A 19,293-nucleotide genomic window follows, 5' to 3' on the forward strand; every position below is an offset into this window, starting at 1 on the left:
TGAATCTTTGGCAGTCCAATGGGTGAGAAATGGTATTTCACTGTAGTTTTGAAGTGCATTTCTCTTGAGTGAAATTGAAGGATCTCTGCATTTTAAAGATAGAGGATAGCAAGTGTAGTCAACATAGCTTAAAATTCAAAGGTACTACTAAAGAACACTTTTTGCTTATATTTGGCCATTCTTATCCTTTGGACAGACTAAGGATTTCAGTCAGTAGAAGAAGGCCAGTCTTACCTCTCAGTGGGGAATAGGAATTTACTGGTACTTAGAAAACGCTTTCTTTGGATAGATGTGCCTTTACATTTTTCTCTTTTTCTCATGGTACTTCTAGGTTGGCCAGATTCATGGTGGACTGATGGGAATCATTCAGAGAGCTATGGTCAAGGCTTGCCCACATGTCTGGTTTGAACGCTCTGAAATGAAAGATCGACACCTGGTTTCCAAGAGGTAAACGGCAAGATCACTCAGTATTCATTAGGGTAGCATAAAAGCTGATAAATCTTGGCCTTCCTTCCAAGGAGGACAGAGCAGCATCTAAGGGTTAAAACTAAAACATATGGAGTTCTCTGTAGGGTGAATCACCTGTCTTAGCTAGATATTTTAAAAATTTAATTCCATAGTCGCAGTGAGATATATGATGGCATTAGAAGACCAATGAGTCTGTATTGCTGTGACTGTGGTGTAGTCCAGTCACTGAATTTTTGAAGTTAAAAACCATTGCCTTGATAGTTAAAATCATTGATAAATATTTGCTGAATAAACAGATGGTCAATTAACTGTTTGCTGAATGACCATTATCTCTTAAATTCAGTTAGAGATAGAGCTAATGCATTTTATGGAACAGAGAAGAAGGAACCCCTGGAGGTATGGGGCAGAGATAAGTTTGGGTTATCTGAAACCTTTGTTGGGAAAACATTTTTTTTTTTTTTTGGACTTCTAACCTCAAAAGATAGGGCTCTGGTCATTGCTTCTATAATCATGAGGGTGGTTCATGTTTTTTAAGAATAAAATGAAAAGCACTTATTGGAATCTGCTTATGATTAAAAAAACTCTTTCCCATCCTGAGATTATGTGGTAATAGGTCACTCTGGCAGCTGAAATCTCTCTGTTTTAGCTTCCTGGCAGCTAAAACTGCAGTGTGCTGACTTAAACAATGGGAATATTGGCTCATGGTTTTGAGGTTAGAAGTCCAAAACTGAGGCATCAGCGGGGCGATGCTTTCTCTGAGAAGCCTGTTGCATTCTGGGGCTGGCTGCTGGTGATCCTTGGTCCGTGGCTTTTCCTTCACATGGCAATGCACATGGTGGCCTCTCCGGGCTTCTCTCTCTGTCTGACTTTCACTCTGCCTATAAAGGACTCCAGTAATCTGGATTCAAGACCAACCTGAATCATTTGGGCCACACTTTAACTGAAGTAGCATCTTGAAGAGATCTTGTTTATAATGGGCCCACACCCACCAGAATGCGCCCAAGAACACGAACATGTCCAAACTGGGGGACACAATTCAATCCACCACACCACCCTACCCCAGCCCTTACCAGTTTATGGTGAGCAGAGGTGGGAACATAAGGCTGGCTGCAAGGAGAACAGGATTTACGCCTGGAAGGAATTCACTTATTCTTGGCTTTATGGTGTGTATTTCATATGAAGGTTCAACCTGACTCGTTTAAGAAGTCTTTTTATACTTAATGGCCACTAGATAGACAGGTCTAGCAATCAATATTCCCAATTTTCAGATGAGAAAATATATATACCTGGAAGTGTCAGAGCTCATGGCACATGACTGTCTAGTCTTCTTGTTTAATAATAGGCAGAGAGCACTGAAAATCATTGAAATCAGAGAAATTGAAGTAGCATTGATATCTTTTCACGTTTAGAAAAGGAACAGCTCAAGATTAGTTCCTTTACTTGTGTCTTATTTCTTTTTTCCTTATTGCTTTACAATTATATTAGCATATGAAGAGTAGTGGTATGAAGTATAAGAATGTACGAAGAGCATGAAGGAGGCCAAAAACGCCTCCCATCTCTCTCTTGCTCTCTTTCTAAAGGTAGAATTTTCATCCTTTATTTTTCTTCCCAGACTAAAAGAACACATTACAGATAAGAAAAAACTACCCATATTAATCTTTCCTGAAGGTAAGAATGGGGGCTTGCCATTCTTGTATCAAGTGATAGTTGATTACCACCACCACCACCAAAAATGTATAAGGAATAGAATAGCTCTAGAATTGGCTTTCTTAGTCCAATCTCTGCTGTCCTACAGGAATGGGATGGCCTTCTCTGAGCCATTAATTCCCTAGTTTCCTTTTGAAATTTGATAGTACTTTCATGTCATGGTATTTTGTGATTTTAGAAGTCATTCCTAGGTAATGAACCTAGAAAAATATTGTTGCTAACCTTTCAAGGGTTCTGATCTTAAATGTATGAAATTGTCACCTGTCGTGAAGGAGTTTTACTTCTAGAATGTTCAATGGTAAAGTCAGAGTTTGTTATTAAACCTGCTTAGATCTGTCATTACTTAAACAGGGACTGATTTGTGAAATGGTAGTAAAATGTCTGTAATTTTCATATGATTTAAATATTTAGAATTACTTTACATAAAAATAATTCCTTTGAAAATTTGCTAAAAAATAGATTTCTTTAAAAACATTCTCCCCCTCACCCCTCCCCCTTCATTCCCACCCCCTGCAGGAACGTGCATAAACAACACTTCAGTTATGATGTTTAAAAAGGGAAGCTTTGAAATTGGAGGAACCATATATCCAGTTGCAATTAAGGTAACACAGATACTCTTCTCCCCTTCAACCCCTCGAAGTAGTGACTTGGTAACTTTTTAGTTTGCTATAACTTCAAACTTAAAGTAAAGTTGCAAGAATAATATAAGGAACACTTATTTACTCTTCACTTAGATCACTGGGTGTTTACATTTCACCCCATTTGCTTTATCATTCTGTCTCTCTAATTCTATGTATATAGATGTGGACTGTGTGACTGTGTGCCAGACACTGTATTAAGTACTGAAGGTACAGTGATAAGCAAAACAGAGATGGTCCCTACTTTCATAGACCTTCCAGTTAAGCCGGGAGACAATAGTCATTAGTCATGTAAATAGCTCTGTTTTTCCCATCATGCCCAGGGCCATGGGGCTCTAGTTATAAAAGCAATCTATTTTAGTCAGAGGAGTTAGCTGTCTCCTTTTATTGCTTTGATCATTTCTGTCAGGTGAAGTGCTTCTCTTTTTCTTGGGGTATGATAGAGGTGTTTGACCTGCTACCTTAAAAACATGGGCATGGGTAAGAGAAGCCACCACCTGGTTCATAACTGGGATGTGTTTTCTTTTCTTTTTCCGCAGTACAACCCTCAGTTTGGTGATGCATTTTGGAACAGTAGTAAATACAACCTAGTGAGCTACCTGCTTCGAGTGATGACCAGCTGGGCCATCGTCTGTGACGTGTGGTACATGCCCCCCATGACCAGAGAGGTATGCCACAGATAAGAGCTGGTCTTTGAGGGTTTATCTTATCAGACAAAGGCTGAGAAAAACTTTACCTGAATACCTGGGTGTATTCCTTCTTCACATTAACTAAAGTTGGACTGCCTTCCTGCTTTCTCAGCAAATGAGTCATTTTTTAATGATGTACAGGCATACCTTACAGATTGTGCAGGTTGAGTTCCATACCACTGCAATAAAGCAAATATCACAATAAAGTGAGCCACACTAGTTTTTGGTTTCCCATTGCATATAAAAGTCATATTTATACTATACTGTAGTCTATTAAGTGAATAATAGCATTATGTCTAAAAAATGTACACACCTTAATGAAAAAAATACCTTACTGCTAAAAAATGCTAACCATCATCTGAGCCTTCAACAGATCGTAATCATTTTGCTGGTGGAGAGTCTTGCCTGATGTTGATGGCTGCTGAATGACCAAGATGGTGATTGCTAAAGGTTGGGGTGGCTGTGGCAATTTCTCAAAATAAGAGAACAGTGGAACTGGCTGCACTGATTGACTCTTCCTTTCACAAATGTTTTCTCTTTAGCATGTGATGCTGTTTGATAGCATTTTACTCATGTTGGACTTCTTTCAAAATTGGAGTCAATCTGCTCAAACCCTGCTACTGCTTTATTGACTAAGTTGATGTAATATTCTAAAACCTTTGTTGTCATTTCAACAGTGTTCACAGCATCTTCACCAGGAGTTGATTCCATCTCAATAAACACTTTCTTTGCTCATCCATAAGAAGCAACTCCTCATTCATTCAAATTTTATCATGCAGCAATTGAGCCACATCTTCAGGCTCTACTTCTAATTCTAGTTCTCTTGCTATTTCCGCCACATCTGCCGTATATTCCTCTACTGAAGTCTTGAACTCCTCAAAGTCAGCCATGAGGGTTAGAATCGACATCTTCCAAACTCCTGTGAATGTTGATATTCTAACTGCCTCCCACGAATCACAAATGATCTTAATGGCCTCTAGAATGGTCAATCCCTTCCGCAAGGTTTTCAATTTACTTTGCCCACATCCATCAGAGGAATCATTATCTATGGCAGCTACAGCCTTATGAAATGTGTTTTTTAAATCATTAAGACTTGAAAGTTGAAATGACTCCCTGATCAATGGGCTTGCAGAATTGGATATTGTGTTAGCAGGCACGAAAACATTAATCTCATTGTACATCTCTATTGGCGCTCTTGGGTGACCAGGTTCATTGTCAATTGAGCAGTAATCTTTTGAAAGAAATCTTTTTTCTGAGCAGTAGGTCTCAACAGAGGGCTTCAGATATTCAGTAAACCATGTTGTAAACAGATTTGCTGTCATCCAGGCTTTGTTGTTCCATTTATGGGACACATGCAGAGTTATTTAGCATCATTCTTAAGGGCCCTGGGATTTTCACAATGGCAAAAGAGAATTGGCTTCAACTTAAGTCACCAGCTGCATTAATCCTAACAAGAGGGTCAGCCTGTCCTTTGAAGCTTTGAAGCCAAGCATTGACTTCTCTCTAGCTAGGAAAGTCCTAGATGGCATCTTCTTCCAATACAAGTCTGTTTCATCTCCACTGAAAATCTGTTGTTTAGTGTGTTCAACTTCATCAATGATTTTAGCTCAGTCATCTGGATAACTAACTGTAGGTTCTACGTCAGCACTTGCTGCTTCACCTTGCACTTTTATGTTATGGAGACAGCTTCTTTCCTTAAACCTCATGAACCAACCCCTGCTAACTTCAAACTTTTTTTCTGCAGCTTCCTTACCTCTCTCAGCCTTCACAGAAGTGAAGAGAGTTAAGGCCATGCACTGGATTAGGCTTTGGTTTAAGGGACTATTGTGGCTGGTTTGATCTTCTATCCAGATCACTAAAACTTTCTCCATGTCAGCAATAAGGCTGTTTTGCTTTCTTATCATTTGTGTGTTCACTGCTGTAGTTTTTTCATTTCCTTCAAGAACTTTTCCTTTGCATTCACAACTAGACTGTTTGGTGCAAGAGGTCTAGCTTTCTTCCTGTCTTGGCTTTTGACATGCCCTCCTCACTAAGCTTAATCATTTCTAGTTTTTGATTTAAAGTAAGAGGCCCGAGATTCTTTTTTTCATTTGGACACTTAGAGGCCATTGTCGGGTTATTAATTGGCCTAATTTCAATATTGTTGTGTCTCAGGGAATAGGAATAGGGAGGCCTGAGCAGAGAGAGAGAGAGACGGGGAACTGCCTGTCAGTGGAGCAGTCAGAACACACACATTTATTGATTAAGTTTACTTTCTTATGTGGGTGTGGCACATGGAGCGCCCAAACAATTACAATAGTAACATCAAAGATCACTGATCAGAGATCATCATAACAGATATAATAATATGAAAACATTTGAAATATTGTGAGAATTACCAAAATGTGACACAGATACATAAAGTGAGCATAAACTATTGGAAAAATGGTGCCAGGAGACTGCTCCATGCAGGGTTGCCACAAACCTTCAATTTGTAACAACAACAACAACAAAAAAACAAAAACCAAAAAAAAATAATATCTGCAAAGCACAATAAAACAAGGTATACCTGTATTTAGCTGTCTTTAAAACAGCCCTTTTTATATTCAGAAACTCTTTTACATAATAGTTTCTATATTTTATGTTGATTTACTGAACCTATGGATATTATGGGATATTATATCTTGGGTAAGACTGGTAAAGAGCATAAAAAAATACATGCACATGATAAAAAAATACAGCACTGCATTTTCTTGATAGAACAAACAATATGTGATATGATTGACCTAAATTAGAAAATATTTAAGATAAAAGTGAATCTTACAGGAGAACTTAAGATGGCGGCTAGGTAAGACAGGCAAAAAACACCTCTGTGAAAAATACTATATAAAAACCGGAAAGTGACCCAGAACACCAGTTCCAGTGATGCACCAGCTGGACAAGTTCTGCTAAAACTACAGGGACCGTGCACTTGGTGAAACCGGGAGTCTGCATTCTGAAACGAGTGAGTAAGCCGGCTGAAAGTCCCGTGGCCGTGCTGTGGTGTGGGGAAACTGGGGGTTGGTGTTTGGAGACGGACTAGTTCTTTAAAAAAAAAAAACAAAAAAACCCAGGAGTGGCTGCAGTTACAACGGTGAGAACTGCACAGTGAACCACGGCAGGAGCGGGCTGTGCCAACCTCTTGGTGTCTGGTGTGGGGGATAGACTGCTGCTGACTCCCTCAGGGCCAGGGGTACGGAGGGGAGAGCCAAAAGGAGAAAGAAACTGCACTGCTTGCAGCCGGCTCCCCAGCAGGCTGGAGACACTCCTGCCTGGGGCCAGACCCACAGCCCAGAGCCACGCCAGGAAACCCAGTGTGATGGGGAGTGTATCCCATGGCACCGTGCACACGCCACAGTATCGGCCGTGGATAGTGGCCTTGGGTACACACACAGCTAGTTGTCCCGGAGCTGGAAAGGTAGGAGGGTGAGACGCCCCATTCAGCCATCTTTGCATCAGGCTGGGAGCGCCCCTGCATGGCCCGGTGGCCCGGGGCGTCCCTTGAGGGACGGCGGACACTTGTGACGTAGCACAGCCTTCCCTCAGCAGAGGTCCTAGAAGATCATAGCTGAGAAGGGGGGCCCACTTGAAAAACCCAGGGATGCTACATCAATGCTGGGGACTTGTGGATCAGCGGCAGAGAAAATCTATGGCAAAATTGAAATGAAGGCTTAGACTCTTGCAACAGCCTTGAATCTCTGGGAACACCTGGGAGGTATGATTATTAAAGCTGCCCTGCCTCCCTAACCACCCAGACACACGCCCCACATTCAGGGCGGACAGCACCAACAACACACCCAAACTGAGTTCACCAATTGAACCCCACAAGAATCATTTCCCCACACACCACAAAGACAAAGTTGAGGATAACTGACTTGAGGGAAATAGGTGACTTGCAGACGCCACCTGCTGGTTAGTTAGAGAAAGTGTACGCCACCAAGTTGAAGATCTGAAAAATCAGATTGGTATTTTTTATAACTTGAAAGAACCCTATCAAGCAAAGCAAATGCCTAGAGGCCAAAAACAACAGAAAATCTTAATGCATATGATAAAACCAGATGAAATGGAGAACCCAATCCCAAACACCCAAATCAAAATATCAGAAGAGACACAGTACTTGGTGCAATTAATCAAAGAACTACAATCAAAGAATGAGAGCATGGCACAGGATATAAAGGACATAAAGAAGACCCTAGAAGGACATAAAGAAGACCCTAGAAGAACATAAAAAAGAAATTGCAAGAGTAAATAAAAAAATGGAAGATCTTATGGAAATGAAAGAAACTATTGGCCAAATAAAAAGACTCTGGATTCTCATAATACAAGATTAGAGGAAGTTGAACAATGACTCAGTGTCCTAGAGGACCACAGAACAGAAGATAAAAGAACAAAAGAAAGAATGGAGAAAAAAATCAAAACAATCGAAATGGATCTCAGGGATACAATAGATAAAATAAAACACCCAAATTTAAGACTCAATGGTGTCCCAGAAGGGGAAGGGAAGGGTAAAGGTCTAGAAAGAGTATTCAAAGAAATTGTTGGGGAAAACTTCCCAAAACTTCTACACAATATAAATACACAAAGCATAAATGCCCAGTGAACTCCAAATAGAAAAAATCCAAATAAACCCACTCCAAGACATATTCTGATCAGACTGTCAAATACTGAAGAGAAGGAGCAAGTTATGAAAGCAGCAAGAGAAAAACAAGTCACCACATACAAAGGAAACAACATAAGGCTAAGTAGTGACTACTCAGCGGCCACCATGGAGGCGAGAAGGCAGTGGCATGATGTATTTAAAATTCTGAGAGAGAAGAATTTCCAACCAAGAATACTTTATCCAGCAAAACTCTCCTTCAAATTTGAGGGAGAGCTTAAATTTTTCACAGACAAACAAATGCTGAGAGATTTTGCCAATAAAAGACCTGCCCTACTTCAGATACTAAAGGGAGCCCTACTGACAGAGAAACAAAGAAAGGAGAGAGAGAGAGAGAGAGAGAGAGAGAGAGAGAATTTCAACAGACAGATATAGAACCTTACATCCCAAATCACTAGGACACACACTTTTCTCTAGTCATCACGGATCTTTCTGCAGAATAGACCATATGCTGGTACATAAAACAAGCCTCAATAAATTAAAGAAAAAAAAAAACAATTGAATATATTCAAAGCACATTCCCTAACCACAATGGAATACAAATAGAAGTCAATTTTTGATTTGTAACTCCACTATTTACTTCCTACATGATATAAAATACACAAACTCTAATGACATATCAGTGGTTTAGGACTCAATGTAAAATATGTAATTTTTGACAAGAACTATATAAAGGTAGGGGAATGGAGGAGTATAGGAACATAGTTTATGTGTCCTATTGAAGTTAAGTTGGTATCAAAGAAAAACAAGATTGTTATGGATTTAAGAGATTAAATTTAAGCCCCACAGTAAACACAAAGGAATTATCAGAGAATATGACCGTAGAGATGAAAAGTAGAGTATGGGTTACGAGAAGTAGGGGAAGCGGCAATGGGGAGTTAAGAAATGAGTGTAGGGTTACTGTTTGAGGTGAAGGGAAATTTCTAGTAATGGATGGTGGGAAGGTGATAGCATTACAACATTCTAAATGTGATTAATCCCACTAATGGAATGCTAGGGAGGGGGTGGAATGGGAAGATTTAGGCTGTATATATGTTCCCACAATTGAAAAAAAAAAAAAAAGAGTCTAAACAGGTGAAAATTGAATGCCGAGGATGATCCTGGATGGGATCTGAGGATGGAGGACAGGAGGCTCAAAGGGACACAGTTGGGACACAAGAAAGAGAAAAAAAAGGAAATATAGAATGTAAGCTTTGTATCAATGTTGAGTTTCTTGAACTTCTTAGCTGCGCTTAATGGGATTGCATAAAAGAATGTTCTGGTTCATGGGAATTGTGTATGTGAATTATAGTGATTGTTCAAGGATGTGTGCAGCTAGCTCTCATATGTTCAGAAGACAGAGCAATAGATGATGAATGATAGGTAGGGAGAGAGGGAGGGAAAGAAATAGCGGTGTGACAACATGTTAAAGTTAGTAGATCGGGGTATCGGGAGAAGGGGTCAGGGTATGCCGGAATTCTGTGTATAAAAAAAGTGAATCTTATATTTTAAAACAAATACACAATTATAAGACATTCTGAGGTATTATTTAAAAGTTCTGCACCAAGATGTATATTTTTGTTGTTATTGTTGTTTTGCAGGAAGGAGAAGATGCAGTCCAATTTGCTAATAGGGTTAAGTCTGCCATTGCTGTACAAGGAGGATTAACTGAGCTTTCCTGGTAAGAAAATTTTCAGAAGTACTGTAACTTTTCTTTTCTTTAATTAGAGAAGTTGTAGATTTACAGGAAAATCATGCACACATTACAGAGTTCTTATATCACATACCCCTGCACAGTTTTCTCTTTACATTTTGCATTATTATGTTACCTTTGTTACAAGTGATGAAGTAATATTATTATTATCATACTATTAACTATAGTCCATAGTTTACATTAGGGTTCTCTGTGTTGTACAGTCCTATGTTGTTTTTAAAATTTTTATTCTTGTTACATCCTAAAATTTTCACTTTTACTCACATTCAAATATATAATTCAGTTAATTACATTCGTATTGTTGTGCTACAACACAACTTTTAATGTCATTCATTGTGCTTACATACTTTATAGTTAGCTGAAAGTGACAGTGGTTTACATAAAATAATGATGGCTTAAATTAGACGGAAGTTTATTCCTCTCATTTAAACGTGGACATTCAGGCTGGTGTAACAGCTCATGCTGTAGTGCTCCACCATCCTCAATTTGTGCTTCTGCTTCATGGTCCAAGATGACTGCTGCAGCTCTGCCCATCACATGCAGCAAATGGCCAGCAAATGACTCTCTTTAAGAGCATACGCTGCAAGTTGGACATGCCACTTCCACTGGTATCCATTGGCTAGAATTCAAATCATGCGGTAATGCCTCGCTGCAAAGGAGGTCAAGGAACGTAGTCTCTGTCCTGGGTGGCCTAGTGCCTAGCTAAAATTTAGTGTTTTTGTTTTTTTTTTAACTGTAGAAGAAGGGAACAATGGATTTTTAGGGAAAATGAACATTGGGGGCAACTTATAGATTCTTTCATATTTAACTCTAGCTATAACTATATGATTTAAAAGAAAGAGAGTAAATAAGTGAAATATTTTAGTCTTGATAACTATGGTTTTAGTTTGGTTTATAATTTTATTTTATTATGGTAACATATATACAATAAAATTTGCCATTTTAACCATTTTTAAATGTACAATTCAGTAGCATTAATCACATTTTCAATGTCGTGGGCATCATTACTGCCATCTGTTACCAAAGTTTTGTCATCACTCCAAACAGAAACTCTATTCCCATTAGGCAGTTAACTCCCCATTCCTCCCTTGGCTTTAGTTTTTAGCTTTTTTTTTTTTTTTTTTTTTTTTTTTTTTTGAGGAAGACTGATTGTAGGTGACGATTAGCTACACCTACATTATAATGGGAAATCAAATTCTTATACACATCCAGATGTTATATTATCAAGCTGGCACAAAATAGTCCATAATTCAAGTCCTTTGAGTTCCATAAAGTCCCTGCTATCTGTCATTTTTGGTGTTTCAAAAGCTGCTTTACATGGAAGGTGAATTTGAGGCAACTGCAGCAATGTTCCAGCTTCAGGATTTGGCTGAGTGAGACTGTCTGCCAGGCAACCAAGCATCCTCTGAGGCAGCAGAAGAACTCGGGGCTGTTAGGGTTCAAGGCTCTGGAGAAACTCACACTCCTTCATGCAACGATGGGGAATGTCTGTAATATTTTAGCCAATTCACATATCTCGAATACGACTTTCACCCCTGAAAGCTTGTTTCTGACATCCATTTTGCTAATTAACAAGTCACTAATTTTGACAGTGAAAGCCCATTTGTAATGTGGGAGAGATCGCTGAAGACCTCAGGGGCACCTCTGAAGGGTGTCTACTGACTTCACGCTGGCCGACCATCCCCAGAGTATGAGTTCAGGGAATTCACTGCCCCTTAGGCATAGGTTAAGACTAACATTATCTAAGCTGGAATATGTTAAACTAAATTACAGATATCATAACCTCAAAAAATTATAGACTTCTCTTAGTTGGGAAATATCCAAGTGATCCTTGTCCATATGCATAACTGGCATACTCTTCTTTGATCATTTTTTCCTCCTCTTTCCCCACCCTTCCTCTTATCTGACGTCCAACCCCCACTGCTCCTGCTCTGAAGCCATCATGAAAAGTCGGGAGCTTTGAATCTGTAGCCTCAGACGCAGAGGAAAGGAAGAAAGCCATGAGAGATGAAAACAGCCTAGGGTTGTCGGCCACAGGACAGACTCCTGAATCCGATGAGCTTAACTCAATCTGTCAAAACTGATCCTCAGAATTTTTCAGTTTCATTATATCAGGCCATTTGTAATTTTATAAGGAAAGATTATTATAAATGACCTAGCCTCTTCTTTAAAAAGAAAATGGCCTCTTTACCCTTCCAGAAAATATTTGTCATTCACCCGTTAGGTGTGAATGAACGTGTCTAGATTGCTTTTTCCTAGATTAAATGAGAACTTAATTGAATGATCTTAAACTGGCTCTTGTATATGACTTCTGCTTTTCTTAAGAGCTAAATTCTGCTACCATTGCAAAGAAGGAATTGGATAACTTTGAAGTCTCCAAGGGTAGCAAGTCACAGTTGGGGCCTTAGAGCAGCAGGAGGTCTAGAGGTGCTAGCGATGGAGAATTATATGAAAATAATGTCACGATACTCAAAGACGAACATTGCTAACTTTAAAAGTTTGATTCTTATTGATCTGAACTTCAGTGAAGGAGGAGAAGCCTTTCTTTTTATCTTCCTCCCTTCCTTAGTTCTTATGATTCACAACTCATGTGAAGGCTATGGATAGTGAGAGGTAGCTCTTTGGGATAAAAGAGGCCTTTTTGAACAATTCTGGGGACCTAATCACAATTTATAACCTTGTTTCATGAAAACTGACACCCTGGAAAATTGTGGACCACCATCTATTTCTCAGTTGAGGACTTACTGTGTCTTGGATTGGACTCTAAGACCAGAATAATGTGGTAGTTTCAGGCTGGCATCTGTATGTAGGTCAAGTTCTATTCTTAGGCACGGAGTTCACTGGCTAATCTGTGATCACTTGTCATCATCACAGAGCACTTGGTAAACATTCGTGTTTAACTGGGTTAAAGTTAAACAGGTACAGTGTAAAGTAAGCAGGTTCTCAGTCCGTGCTCTCCTAGGAGTCAAAATCTAAAACATTAGATTAGGAGGGAGATGATGGCCCCTGATAGTCCAGGCTCCTCCCAGCAATTCTGGTTTGTTGTTTCTCTTTGGAGTTCAAAGAAGGAAAGGCTCGCAGAGATTTGTAACTCAGGCAGGTCTGTGTTTTCACCTCTCTAAAGAGAGTTCAAAGATTCACAGGCTCTGAATTAAGGAAAACTGCTTACACAGACACTAGCTACTGGGTAAATGGAATTTAAGGTTTTGTTATTTGTTTTATTCTGAGTTTGTTTTGGAATGAGGCAGGTTACAAATATCTGAAATATAGTGCTTTGAAAGACAACATAACTTGTTAGACATGATTAGATTTGAATAAAGGTTAATCCATTTATCATTAAGGAGTTTTACCCACATATACACTATACCCCCACCACTTCTTATATGTATATTTTCAATTTTCTGCATGATTTTCCAGTAAGACATAGCTAGAGGAAAAACCAGTGTTTTGCATTCTTGGGAGGAAAATTTTGGTGAACAATCCTAGTTTTAATATAGTGTCCAAATGTTGAGCACTGATATCTAAATAGAAATTGTGTCAAGATACTATTCTTAATTTTAGCCAAAGATGGGGGAGGTTGTTCCTTTCTCACAGTCATTCACATCTGGTAAGTGGTAGAGCAGAGATGGAAGTCTGGGTCTTTTGATTTCCAAATCCAGTGTTCTTTGCCCTGTTGCTGATGAGCTCTTCAGCCTCATGGTACCATACAGCATGCATTAATATGTAACCCTTTCTATCCTTCTGGGGGGATCTTTTATATATTTGCCTTTTTGTTCCTAGGGATGGAGGGCTCAAGAGAGCAAGGGTGAAGGACGCCTTTAAGGAAGAGCAGCAGAAGAATTATAGCAAGATGATTGTGGGCAATGGATCTCTCGACTCCAAATCAGAATGAATGTCGCGCTGTAGATAAAAATTGCCTTCCCAGAACTAGCCCTTACAAATGGAATGTTTTCTTGGATTTCATTTTATTTTATTGTTCTTTTTTTTATTGTTAATCTTTACAACAGGATGATTGTCTCTACCTCTTTATGCCTGAGGCAGACCCATAGGTGCCCTTTTTGGGGGCTTTTGTTGTTATTGCAATAGCCCATGAACTTAGGGTAGTTTACTGGGGGAAAACAGATCTGCCTTTTGTAAAATGATGAGTCGTTTAATGAATGAAACATGCATACAGGAAAAAAGTGTTGTTTGTAACCTGTTGATATAGTAATTCTGAAAAAATATCCTGAATTCTCCTTCCATAATTGGCTTTCTTCCTCCCTGCCCCTGGCCCCACTCCCTTAGATCATAAGCAGTGGGGTTGCAAGTCTATGTGAGGTTACTCTTCTGGTTGTGTTCAACTGCAAGGTTGAAAAGAAAAATGGAAGATTCTATTTAGCAGAAATGACAGCCGGTAGCCAGCCACCTGATTTGAAAGTCGATAGGAAATGTAAACAGTTTTTACCAGTGCGTTGGAAGAGACATACTATTTGGTAAGCTTCATCAAAGAAAAGTGAGTTGAAGTTAATGTATGTTTGCATTTATACATAGGCAATTCATGAGTAAATACATTTTTAGGCAGCAACTGGTAAGAAAGAGCTTAGTTAGTTTTCCTTGCTTGTGTGCTCATGACCTGTGTCTAATTTCCCTCCCTTCCACTGATTTGTTTATTAACCAAGCACATTTTCAAATAGGAGGAGCCTTTAACAAAAAAATCACACTGACTGTCTTCAGTGGGAGGATGAAAGCGTGAAAGAATCACAGCCTCCCCCCTTCCCTTGTGGTTTGTTTCAGAGCATTCTCAGTCTCTTAAACAGAAAAATAAGTGGTAAAATTACCTTTTGGAAACTGAGCCTTAAATTTTTTAAAGGGGAAAACAAATGTTCCCCAACTCACACAGCGTAAGCAATGTTTGATAGCAATATAATGCCATCTTAACTCTGAGAGTATTATATATCTTCTGGTAATCATGTACAGAATGTGAAACGGTCTTACAGTGACTATGAATAAATTCTATATTTCTAAATGTGTTGCATTATTTTCCCCTCCCCTTCACCCTTCTCTGGTTTTGAGTAAGTTGATTTTTTTCTTATTGCAAACAAGGATTCTTTGTTTTGTTTTGTTTTTCTTCATTTGAATGACATTAACTTGATTTCACTGGAACCTGGGAAATGAGAACATGAACCATTGGATTTTTTTTTTTTCTTTTTTTGAGCAGAGTTATCTGGACTCTGGCTCTGTAGACCCCACCTTGAGCAAAGTCACAGACTTTTGCAGTTATTTTGCAGGTGAACTCGGGCAACTGTATTTTAATTGCCTATAAACAGGCAACAAGAACATGTCTTATCTAGCTCCATGGATTTAACCTCAAAGGGAAATTTGCAAATAGGTTACCCCTATGGTCATCTGAACTTCTGTACTCACACTCCTTTGCATTGTTTGGCGCATTTGTTACAGTTGAGGAAGGTGCATTTGTTACAGTTGAAGAAAGCACATTTTATAATTGTGCTTATAAACTATATAGTCCATAGTTTAACTTAGGGCTCACTGTGTGTGTAGTGCAGTTACATGGATTTTAAATTTTTATTCTGCTACCATATACATACCTAGCATTTTCCATTTTAAACACATTCAGATGTGTATTTCAGTGCTGTTAAGGATGTTCACAATGTTATACTACCATCACCACCATCCATTACCAAAACATTTCCATTGTTCCAAATAGGAACCCTATATACTTTAAGTCTTGACTTCCCAGTCCCTTTCCCCACCCTGTCCCCCGGAAACCTATATTCTAGATTCTGACTCTTAGTTTGTTTATTCTAATTATGTTATATCAGTGAGATCATACAACATTGGCCCTTTTGTGTCTGACTTATTTCACTCAATATGATGTCTTCAAGGTTCATCCATGTTGTCTCATGAACCAGAACGTCATTCCTTTTTAATACTCAACATTCCATTATATGTATATACCACATTTTGTTTATTCATTCATTGGTTGATGGACACTTGGGTTGCTTCCATCTTTTGGCAGTTGTGAATAATGCCACTATGTACATCAGTGTGCAAATATCTGTTCGAGTCCTGCTTTCAATTCTTTGGGGTATATACCTAGTAGAGGGATTGTTGGGTCATATGATAGTTATATACTTAGCTTCTCTGAGGAATTGCCAAACGGTCTTCCACAACGGCTGCACCATTTTACATCAACACCACCAATGAATGACTATTTCTATTTCTCCACTTCCTCTTGAACACTTGTAATTTTCCATTTTTTAAATAGCAGCCATTTTAATGGGTGTGAAATGGCATCTCATTATGGTTTTAATTTGCATTTCTCTGGTGGCCAGCAATGTTGAGCATCTTTTCATGTGCTTTCTGGCTGTTTTTATTTGTTCTTTGGAGAAATGTCAATTCAAGTCTTTTGCCCATATTTTAATTGGGCTGTTTGTCTTTTTGTTATTAAGTTGAAGGATTTCTTTATATATCCTAGATATTAAGCCTTAATCAGGTATGTGGTTTCCAAATATTTTCTCCCATGGTGTAGCTTGTTTTACATTCATGTTAAAGTTCTTTGAAACAGAAAGTTTTAAATTTTGATGAAGTCCCATTTATCTGTTTTTTCTCTTGTTGCTTGTGCCTTGGGTATAAAGTCTACAAAACCATTACTTAACAGAATTTCCTGAAGATGATTCCCTGCAATTTCTTCTAGAAGCTTGATAGTTCTGGCTCTTATATTTAGGTCTTTGATCCGTTTGAGTTGATTTTTGTATATGGTACACAAGAGAGGTCCACCGTTTGTTGAAGAGACTATTCTTTCCCACTTGAGTATTCCTTGCCCTTTGTCAAAAATCAGTTGACCCTAAACATGAGGTTTGATTTCTGAGCCCTCAATTTGATTCCACTGGTCTATATCTATCCTTGTGTCAGTGCCAAACTATGTTGATTACTTGTTCTTGTATAATTGTTTTAATATGCTTTTGGATTTGGTTTGCTAGTATTTTGTTGAGGATTTTTGCATCTATATTCATAAGATGTATTGGTCTGTAGGTTTCTTTTCTTGTGGTATCTTTATCTGGCTGTTGTTGAGGATGATACTGGCCTCATAGAATGAATTAGGGAGTGGTCTCCAATTGTTTTTGAAGAGTTTGAGTAGGATTGATATTAGTTCTTTTTGGAATGTTTAGCAAAATTCCCCTTGAAGCCATCTGGTCCTGGGCTTTCCTTTTGGGAAGTTTGTGATTACTGATTCAATCTCTTTACTTGTAAGTGTTCTGTTGGGATCTATTTCTTCTTGAGTCAGTGAAGGTTGGTTGTTTCTAAGAATTTGTCCATTTTATCTAGGTTATCTAGTTTATTGGAAACATAGTACCCTCTTATAGTCCTTTTTATTTCAGCAGGGTCGGTAGTAACATCCCTCTTTTCCTTTCTGATTGTCAATATTTGTATCCTCTTTTTTTGTCAGTCTAGCTAAGGGTTGGTCAATGGATCTCTTCAAAGAAGCTAGCTGTGGTTTTGTTGATTCTCTAATATTGTTTTATTTGTTCTCTTTCATTTATCTTGTAATCTTTGGTTTCCCTCCCTTCTGTTTGTTTTGGTTTTAGTTTACGGTTTTTTTTTGTTTTTTTTTTTTCAAGATCCTGCAGTTGGGAGGTCAGGGCTTTGATTTGAAATCTTTCTTCTTTTTTAATGTAAGCATTTTGCACTATAAATTTCTCTCTCAGCACGGCCTTTGCTGCATCCCTTGAGTTTTATTATATTGTGTTTTCATTTTCACTTGCCTCGAGATATTTCCTAATATCCTCGTGATTTCCTCTTTAACCCATTGGTTGTTTAGGAGTATTTTGTTTAATTTACACACATTTGTGAATTTTCCATTTCTTCCTTTGTTATTGATTTCTAGCTTCATTCCATTGTGGTCAGAGAAGATATATTATTTCAATATTGCTTAATTTTTTGAGATTTGTTTTGTGACATAAGATAGGGTCTATCCTGGAGAATGATGACACATGTACACTCAAAAAGAATGTGTATTCTGTTGTTGGCTGAAGTGTTCTATATGTATCTGTTAGGTCGAATTGGTTTAGAGTATTCCTTAAGTCTTGTATTTCCTTATTTACCTTCGATCTAGATGTTCTACCCATTCTTGAAAGTGGTGTTTTTTAAAGATTCGTATATTAATGTAGAAACATCAATTTCTTCCTTCAAATCTGTCAGTATTTGCTCCACATATTTTGACACTGCTGTTAGTTGCATATGTATTTTTTTATTTTCCTTATTCAGTTTTATTGAGATGTATTCACATACCCTACAGTCATCCATGGTGTACAACCAACTGTTCATAGTACCATCATATAGTCATGCCTTCATCACCCCAATCCATTTTTGAACATTTTCTTTGCACCATAAAGAATAAAAATAAGAATAAAAAACAAAAGTAAAAAAGAACACCTGAATCACCCCCCCCCCCCATCCCACCCCAATCTTCATTTAGTCCCTGTCCCGATTTTTCTACCCATCCATCCATACACTGGGTAAGGGGAGTATGATCCACAGGGTTTTCACCATAACACTGTCACCCCTTGTAAGCTACATAGTTGTACAGTTGTCTTCAAGAGTTAAGGCCACTGGGTTGGAGTTGGAAAGTTCCAGGGATTTACTTCTAGCTATTCCAATTCACTAAAACCTAGAAAGGGATATCTATATAGTACATAAGAATGCCCACCAGAGTGACCTCTCGACTCCATTTGAAATCTTTCAGCCATTGAAACTTTATTATGTTTTATTCCACTTTTCCCTTTTGGTCAAGAAGATGTTCTCAATCCCACAATGCCTGGTCCAGGTTCATCCCCAGGAGTCATATCCTGCATTGCCAGAGAGATTTACACACCTGGGAGTCAGGTCCCATGTAGGGGGGAGGGCAGTGAGTTCACCTGCTGAGTTGGCCTAGCTAGAGAGAGAGGGCCACAACTGAGCAACAAAGAGGCACTCAGGAGAGACTCTTAGGCACAGTTATAAGCAAATTTAGCCTTTCCTTTGCAGCAACGAGCCTCACTGGGCATGCCCCAAGATAGAGGGCCCCACGTACCAAACCGTCAGTCCTCAACATTTATGAGAACATCAGCAACAACCCAAATGATTTTCCCCCAGCTCCTCAGGGGGGCCCTGCATATATATTTTTATTCTCTGCCTGAATTACTCTGGGATGTGTCACAATTTCACACTAACCTGTGCAAACCTACCAGATCTCACTTCCTGTTCAAAGTTCCATGTTTGAACAAGCTGACTGTACAAGTTAAATTGTTTAGTGTACTACAGAAAATATAGATCCTGCTCCAGATAACCATTTCTTCCCTTGGTCTAACATGGAAGTTGAAGTTTTAAAACACAGTCAGTATCGTCCTTTACGCTTTGGCCTGATTTGCCCTAGTCTTAACCAGA

The 19,293-nt window shown here is 38.7% G+C and overlaps 1 protein-coding gene across 2 annotated transcripts in view; it reads left to right on the forward strand.

The window, feature by feature from the left end:
• The window catches only part of GPAT3 (glycerol-3-phosphate acyltransferase 3), a 76,781-nt gene extending 61,839 nt beyond the window's left edge, over window positions 1-14,942 (forward strand). For both annotated transcript variants that reach the window (XM_037830152.1, XM_037830153.1), the window contains 6 exons: window positions 332-447; window positions 2,081-2,136; window positions 2,692-2,777; window positions 3,353-3,481; window positions 9,758-9,837; window positions 13,651-14,942. In XM_037830152.1, coding sequence (XP_037686080.1) covers window positions 332-447; window positions 2,081-2,136; window positions 2,692-2,777; window positions 3,353-3,481; window positions 9,758-9,837; window positions 13,651-13,762 — 579 coding nt within the window. In that variant the 3' untranslated portion in view covers window positions 13,763-14,942. The remainder of the gene's footprint in view (window positions 1-331; window positions 448-2,080; window positions 2,137-2,691; window positions 2,778-3,352; window positions 3,482-9,757; window positions 9,838-13,650) is intronic.
• The last annotated feature ends 4,351 nt before the right edge of the window (window positions 14,943-19,293 follow it).

Source organism: Choloepus didactylus, chromosome 3 (assembly GCF_015220235.1).
Source record: "Choloepus didactylus isolate mChoDid1 chromosome 3, mChoDid1.pri, whole genome shotgun sequence".
NCBI classification, from domain to species: domain Eukaryota; kingdom Metazoa; phylum Chordata; class Mammalia; order Pilosa; family Megalonychidae; genus Choloepus; species Choloepus didactylus.